At 43.5% G+C, this 8,127-nt stretch overlaps 1 protein-coding gene across 1 annotated transcript; it reads left to right on the top strand.

The window, feature by feature from the left end:
- The first annotated feature begins 367 nt into the window (after positions 1 to 367).
- sumf2 (sulfatase modifying factor 2) lies at positions 368 to 6,372 on the top strand. The gene is made up of 9 exons (XM_063202724.1): positions 368 to 532; positions 724 to 865; positions 1,092 to 1,206; positions 1,293 to 1,337; positions 1,902 to 2,052; positions 2,826 to 2,881; positions 3,214 to 3,298; positions 3,897 to 4,038; positions 6,227 to 6,372. The coding sequence occupies exons 1-9, from the start codon at positions 475 to 477 to the stop codon at positions 6,336 to 6,338; spliced, it is 906 nt and encodes a 301-aa protein (XP_063058794.1). The 5' UTR covers positions 368 to 474; the 3' UTR covers positions 6,339 to 6,372.
- Positions 6,373 to 8,127: the final 1,755 nt, after the last annotated feature.

Raw genomic sequence — 8,127 nt, 5'->3', positions numbered from 1 at the left:
TGTGTTTATCTGTTTTTTTATGTTCCTATTGTTTAAAACTTTGCAAGAATGATACAGGAGCGTTGTGATGTGGTGATGATGAGATGAGGATGTGCTTTGATAAAAGATAATGGTTGTCGTCAATTTCAGTTAAGGGTGGATAAATTGGCTCGGGTACCATGTTTTTCAACAAATTAAACATTCCCAGATTAATTTTGAGCACAAGAAAAATACACATTACACAAGAAAAATACACAATACACTTGCTTTTGATGGCAAGAAAGAACACTTCGGGCTATACGCATTGGCAGATAAGCAATGCAGCCAGCACTGTGCCTCCTACCCATTGGGAGGCGGTCAAATCCAAGAGACAGAGTATCGCAAGGTAGCCTCATGAAGCCCCGAAGAAGAGCCTGTTGAGGAAGCTCTGTGATAGCCCTTTTACATACCGATTCAAACAACTTTTGCTTCTGCGTTCAGGGGCGAGTTCATACAATGGGACCAGAAGATGTTGTGCTTTTGCTGTCCATGTTAATGGTTTCCTATTGTCAAGGTAGGATACATCAATATTCCAGTGTGAATGTTGTTCAGTCAAAAACTGTTCATTAGTCCAGATGGGCAGGTAAAATAAAAGAACAACCGCCATAGCTTCTTATGGGATTGTGAAAGAAGTGCGTCTCATAATATACCTCTGGTCGTGCGTAAAAACGCACTTTTATAATATTTGCATGACAACATTCACAGACGATATGGTGCAGATACATGGCGGTAGCTTCAAGATGGGTACCGACGCAGCTGACGGAAGAGATGGAGAATCCCCCGTGAGAAGTGTGATAGTGAAACCTTTTAAACTAGATATATATCCAGTCACCAACAGCAATTTCAGGTAGGTTATGTTATGCCATATTCCAGCGGCCAGGCGCCTATGACTTGGACATTGGTCAAGAGTTTGAAGCATGTTAAAAGTAGAACTAACTCAAAACTCATCATTTCATGAAAATATGATCACCACTTGTTAGTGGGTCTCGCAAGGTCTAGATAGATATGCAATCTCAAAGTTCTCAAGTGCTTTTAACGCATTGGACATGTGACATTGGTTTTGCTGTCCATAGGAAATTCGTCAAGGAGCAAAAGTATAAAACAGAAGCAGAGACGTTTGGATGGAGTTTTGTGTTTCAGGACTTTGTGTCAGAAGAGACAAAGGGGAAAGTGACAGAGAAAATTGAGGTTTGTGGAGAAAAGACACTAGTGAAATACAACAACAGCTGTTTCAAGAATGTAATCTAAATTCTCAATTATTTTTTGTTTTCTAGTCAGCACCTTGGTGGCTACCTGTGGAGAGAGCCTACTGGAGACAGGTACTGTCTGGATTGCCAATACTCCATCCAGTGTGTAGTTTGTGTAAGATTGCAAAATGCCTAAACTCAGTGCATAGCCTACGGGTAGTGCATGCAGTGGGGCATGGGGCATGCAGTATGTTTGCAGTTTATTTTGCAGCATGCATGTGGTGATTCTGTGTCAAATCACTGCATTCATTTCCTAAACCTGCAGCAGTACCATATAATGCAGTATTTTTCATTAGGGCACATGCATTTTTTGATAATTTACAATTTAAATTTACAATTATGCTTACCCAGCCATTGCTAACAGAAAACCTCCTTGAATGGCTTCTTTCACCTATCCATTTATAAAAGTAACCCTTCTGTGAATATATCCAAGATAGGGCCTACTGTTTCTATCGACATGTTTTGTGTGTGTGTGTGTGTGTTGCTTTTGCTCTGCAATGCACATGTGTATTTTCTAACCAAGATGCATTGAAATGGCACATAATGCATTGGAATGGCAAAGTGCGCACGCATGCACGCTGCAGAGCGAAAGCAGCACTGCTCCATCAAAAACGAGCCCACTGTTGCCCTTTTCAGCCAGTTGGCCCAGGCTCTGGTATCATGGAGCGTCTGGATCACCCGGTGGTGCAGGTGAGCTGGAACGATGCCCAGGCCTACTGCCGCTGGAGGGGGCGAAGGCTGCCCACGGAGGAGGAGTGGGAGTACGCCGCCCGCGCTGGGCTTGACGGTGAGTGACGGGGACACAGCCTTGGCATAATGGTTAGGAAGTTTCGTTTGTTTTTGGATTGTAATCCCACCTGGACCTCTACCCAACACCTCCATCCGTGGCTGAGATACACTTGAGCAAGAGTTGAGGTGCCCTTGAGCACCACATTGTTCCAGGGACTGTAACCAATACCCTGTAAAAGTCGCTTTGGATAAAAGTATCAGCTATGTGTGGGCAGCTGTGGCATAGTTGTTAGGGAGATGGGCTTTGGATCGGAGGGTTGCAGGTTTGAATCCCACCCTTCCACTTCCTGTCCATGGTTGAGGTGCCCTTGAGCCTAGGCACCTAACCTCACACTGCTCCAGTGACTGTAACCAATACCCTGTAGTACTCAAAAAAGAACTGGAAGTTGTTTGGATAAAAGTGTCAGCTAAGTATAATAAAAGTTGATTTAAAATTTCAGTACAGTAAAAATGTACCTCTTTCTTTTGTCTGGCGCTATTACCTCACACCTGAAAAAAGTCACTTTAAATGTGCGTAATAGTATTGCAGCAGGGCCCCCCCAGACTGTGATGTCACTGAGCCTAGCCATATGGTGTAGACTCCGAGCAAACCTGGGTTTGAGTCCTGGCGAGGCAAGTCTATTCCCCTTCGCTACAGTTGCTCTTGGTATAAAACTGGCTGGTATAAATGAATGAATGGATGAATGAAATGGTGAGTGTATGACTGTGACCTACCTTTAGGAAAGTTATTATTCAGCGTTGTCACGGTAGTTCTCTGCTGCTCTTTTGCAGGGAGGACTTACCCATGGGGCAACAAATTCATGTCGAATCGGACCAACCTGTGGCAGGTATGTTTTGGACACGGAAATGGTGGATGCTATGCTGCATGAGATGCTTGTCCTCATGTATAACTTTGTCATGACATTAACATGGTGCAAATACTCAACATAGCATTTCACATGCTTTTTTGTACTCTAATGGCTATTACTAGCAGATTTTCTCTAATTTTCACATAAACAACACATCCAACAAACCAGCAATACAATAAATTAATAAATAAATGACTTTTCTCTTATCTCTTTTTTTCTCCATACTGTATATTAATGCTGTTGCTGCTGTGGTTGTAGTTTTAATTGTGTAGTTGCAGTTTATTGAAATGTTAAATGTGTACTTTTTTCAGGGGGCATTTCCAGATGGGGACCTAGTGGAGGATGGTTACCATGGCCTCTCACCCGTCACCGCCTTCATCCCCCAGAACAGCTACGGTAAATAGGCATCAATGAGGGCTTGACATTAAGGAGCTGTTTCCGCGAAGCAGGATATTTTTTATTTGTGGATAGTTTTTTCTCCTGGTTACTTTGGTTTTGGCCTTCCGTTTCCACGTAGCAGATATTTCAAATCCAGATATAAAAAAGCAGGCTTTAACAATATCCTATTTACGGGGCTGAAACCCATTTGTTACAATGGAGGATTTCTTTTTATCCACGTGTTTCGTTTACACCTGAACAGGAGAAAAAAATACCCTGCTAAAAAAATATCATCCTACATGGAAACGGCACCTAACTGTTTTGCTCACTGGTGTGGTACATCTCTTTGTCGTGTGTCTTTGTCTTGTGGTTTAGTCCATTGGATTAGATTAGATTAAACTGTAGTGTCATGACGCATCTATATCTACAGAGTAATTTACAGTGATACATATAGATGTCCTATAGAAATATACATTGGGTATAAATATACAGATGTCATATGTAGATTTTATATAGAATACACACTTGTCTGCTATTCATGTCTGTCTTTTTAAGTCATTTATTTATTTATTTATTTATTGTATTGCTGGTTTGTTGGATGTGTGTTTATGTGAAGGCCTGTATGACATGTTGGGGAATGCGTGGGAGTGGACGTCTTCGCGTTTCCCTGGAGGTCAGCAGATGTACGTGTTGCGTGGGGCCTCTTGGATCGACACTACTGATGGATCGGCCAATCACAAAGCTCGAGTGACAACCAGGTGCGTTCACTCAAGTCAAGTCAAGTCAAGTTTATTGTCAATTTCTTTACATGCACTGGTCATACAAAGAATTTGAAATTGCGTTTCTTGCTCTCCCATGCAGACATAGACTAATCTAGGTAAGGACATAGACAGTATAGACATAGACAGTACTCATACATGGACATAAGACAGTATGGACGTAGACATTGCTCATTAACAGAACAGAACATTTAAAGTGCAAGACTGGACAACAGAAGACTTGTAGAGAACATACATTAAGAGGAGGTATTTTGTTGTGCTTTTTCTAAAAGTCCTTTATAGCGTTCTGACATAGTAATAGTAGCATTTGAAGAAAATAAATAATTAAAAAAAGGTTTATTAAATACACCAGCAGCAGTATGTGTGTGTGTGTGTTTGTATGTGTTTTGTGTGCGTGTGTGTGTGTGTGTGTGTGTGTGTGTGTGTGTGTGTGTGTGTGTGTGTGTGTGTGTGTGTGTGTTTAGTGCAGGTAGAAAGTGCGGTGTGCGTCTGTGTGTGTGACCCTGTGTATGTGTGTGTGTGTGTAGTGTGTGTGTGTGTGAGTGTGTGTGTGTGTGTGTGTGTGTGTGTGAGTATGAGTTGTGGGTCAGTGGTGTGTATGTTTGGGTATAGTGCAGTAAAGTGCGGTGTGCTTGTGTATATGTGTGTGTGTGTGTGTGGGTGTGTGTGTGATGTGTGTATGTATGTGTGCATTGGGGGGGGGTGGGGGGGGGGGGGGGGGGGGGGGGGGGGGGGGGTAATGTTTTGAGTTAGTGCAGGTTGAAAGTTCAGTCACAGATGTAGTAGTGCAGGTGGAATGTTCAGTCGCAGATATGGTGGTGGGGATGAGGGGGGGAGCGTTGTCAGTGGCCTGGCTGGCTAGAGGCTGACAGTGAAGGGAGAGTGGGTTGAGTGTTCAGTATCTTGATTGCTTGATGCATCGTGCTGCTTGCAAGCCTGGTGGTACGGGAACTCGCTAAAGAATGACACAAAGGGGAGGTGCTGTTGTGCAGCGCACTATGCCCCCTCCAGATTAGGGCTTGTATGCCCTTGGGGACCCAGATTCGAGTCATGTGGGTCATGTCCCTAGCCTGGGAGTACCCATGCTGCCTTGCACATTCTTTTCGAATTGCTGGACAATCATGTCCCATCTCTCTCCCACTGATTTCCTGTTACAATCTCTTCTGTCCTGTCATCCTGTCCTGTTTATATTTTAAAAAGATTAAAATAGAATAAAATTTAAAACAATTACATTACATTTCACTTAGCTGACACTTTCATTTATTCAAAGCGACTTACAACTATTATTTTCCAGGGTATTGCTTACAGGGCACTTCAGCCATGGATGGAGGTGTAGAGAGGTCAGGGGGGATTTGAACCGTCAACCTCTAGATTGAAAGACCAACTCTACCCACCCGACTAGCCAACCTACCCACCCCCACGCCCCACTACTCACGCCGCGACGCCCCCCCTACCTTGGGCCCCACGGCCACCCTGGTGCTCACGCGGTCTACCACCCCCGTGGACTGTTGATTCTCCCCACCGCTCCCAAACCAACCCCAACGCACCCCCCTCCGCGGCGCCCCCCACCCCCCCTACCCCAGCCCCCCCGTTGACTGCTGTAGCCACGGCATGAATCTCTATAGCAGTGGACTGTTGATTCTCATTCTGATGCCTCCACTGCCCTATTTGAGCAGTCGGCCATCTTGAATATGTTGGCCTCCAAAATGTCCATCTCCAAAGCTCCCTCACACTGCTCACATTTGCAGCGATTTACAACCAGACATGGATCGAAATGTTGTTGTACCCTAGATAAATAAATAGAATGGATGTAATAGAAGGATTTCAGACTTCTCTAATCTGCATTATAGACAATGGGGTATGTGAGTAATGGGGCCATGGTGTAGTGGTTAAGGAGTTGGACTTTAGATCATAGGGTTGTGGGTTCAAATCCCATCTTCCACTCCCTGCCACAGGTGGTAGGTGCCCTTGAGCAAGGCACCTAACCCTACACTGCTCCAGGGTCTGTAACTGTACAGTAATACCTGTGAGATAAAACATCAGGGCATGTAAAATTCTGTATCATATCTACCGTAATGTCGCATACTCTTGGATAAAAGTGTCACCTACTATGTATAATGCAATGTAATGTAATCTAATACGGTGATTTCCTGCTGTTGGTTTTCAGAATGGGGAACACTCCAGACTCTGCCTCCGACAACTTGAGTTTCCGATGTGCCGCAGATGACTCAACACCATCACCCCAGAAGAAAAAGAAGAAGCAGAGTAATGAACTGTGAAGCCTGAATGGACTTTAAATAAAAGACACAAAATGATCCAGTAGGGCCCATTATCTCCTATGGAGACCCTTAGTGATGATCTGGTGGCCAGGGGGTATTCCAAGATGCTGATTAAGTGATAAACCTGGTGATAAACCTGGCTAAGTTAACCTACAGAATGTGGTAAACCTGCTCATACATTGTTCACATGTAATTAAGAAAATTAGGCCTTCAGGCTGTATTAGATCAGGGATGGGAAACTTTTATGATGAGGACTCAGGGACACATTTTTTTTTTCAGTTGCCACCATCAGAGGGCCACATGACTACGCATCTGACTGCTCGAGTTCGAGGTGCCGTTGCTTGCTCACTAGCTGCCCATATTGGTGGGAAGGAAATAGAAATGTGCTCAAAGAATATTGATTCAGTAGTCGTTTAAAAAACAAATCAGGTCATTATTTCTTAAAGGTACACTGTGTGAGATTTTTTTGTAGTTGTTTATTTCCATAATCCATGCTACCTATTCACTAATGTTAACATTTTCATGAATACTTACCAGCACCATCAAATTCAAAGTATTCATTATGACTGGAAAAATTGCACTTTTCATACATGAAAAGGGGGATCGTCTCCATGGTCCGCCATTTTGAATTTCCAGAAATAGCCATTTTTAGCTGCAAAAATGTGCTTGGGCCATACTCGAAAATATTAGTTTATTACTCAGTAAACTTTCATGAAAAGATCAAATTTGGCAATAGCATACCTGCCAACCATTACGCATTTTGTGTAGCAGATACGGATATTGGCATCAAACTACGACGCTGTCACTTCAAAATACGGGAAAAACCAATAGCAAAGTGTTTTCACGGGCCCTTATGAATTGCTCTGTAGACTTGCAACCAGACAGAGCCGTAGATATGGCTCTGCTTGCAACTGTCTTGCGCTGGCCTCTCCATTGGCCAGCAACGTGTCGGGGGGAAATATTGACCAATCAGAGCGCTAGTTTAGAGGTCTTTCATTTGTTGTGCTGCGCTCCGCTCGAGTCGAGGCCACAGACAGTGGTCGAGGCATCAGCTGCCGAAAGTTTGCTTCGAAATAACACAAGCAGAGAGACAGGGTAATGTAGGCTGCTACTCCTATGATCTCTGACACAAGTGTCCTCCTCCTGTCATCATAATGTTATCCATTTTGGTACTGTCGCTGCAGTTTTACAAGTGAGCACCGTCAAAAATCACTGTTTCAAAGGTAAATTAACTTTGAGAAAGGTAGCCTCTATGGCAATAGTGAATTGCGTCCAGTTGCTAAATCCGTAAATTTATGAAAATAAATAAAGGCCGAGGTCTGCCGTAATTGTTCACCCAATGTTTCGCCGTATTTGACGGCAATATGTTGTTGCTTGTTTTGATATTGGACCGAAACGAGATTACTTCCGAATGAGAAAATGTGTCGATGACTGCGCTATAAATTAGCAGATTAATTAGCAGCAAACTAAATTCGGTTTCCCCTTGCGTCGGATCATTTTAACTCGGGGAAATAAAGCGACAGTTCTAACGGTTGTGCTCGGAGTACATCCGTAACCTACCGTATAGGAATACTGTTCCCCCCTGAGTCGTGGCCCATTCTGTGAACAGATGTAACAGGTCGTGCGTCATACCAAATGCATCACTCCACGACTACTATCCGTAATCACGTAAGGCAATCTATTAATAAAATCAATTCTCCTATCATCATATATGTGCCGAACAGTGAACAATAGCCAACTCATGGCGGCAGATGAGGGTAGATAGGCCTACTATTATGCAGAGAAGTAC

Source organism: Engraulis encrasicolus, chromosome 1, assembly GCF_034702125.1.
Source record: "Engraulis encrasicolus isolate BLACKSEA-1 chromosome 1, IST_EnEncr_1.0, whole genome shotgun sequence".
In the NCBI taxonomy this organism is placed as follows: Eukaryota; Metazoa; Chordata; class Actinopteri; order Clupeiformes; family Engraulidae; genus Engraulis; species Engraulis encrasicolus.
The sequence above is the reverse complement of the archived record's forward strand: the minus strand, read 5'-3'. Positions and strand labels throughout refer to the sequence as shown.

Bases quoted from the DNA above. Each gene is read 5' to 3' on its own strand.
- sumf2 (XM_063202724.1), top strand. From the start codon at position 475: ATGGGACCAGAAGATGTTGTGCTTTTGCTGTCCATGTTAATGGTTTCC. The intron at 2,053-2,825 runs GTGAGTGACGGG...GCTCTTTTGCAG, and splicing joins CGCCCGCGCTGGGCTTGACG to GGAGGACTTACCCATGGGGC. The intron at 3,299-3,896 runs GTAAATAGGCAT...GTTTATGTGAAG, and splicing joins CATCCCCCAGAACAGCTACG to GCCTGTATGACATGTTGGGG.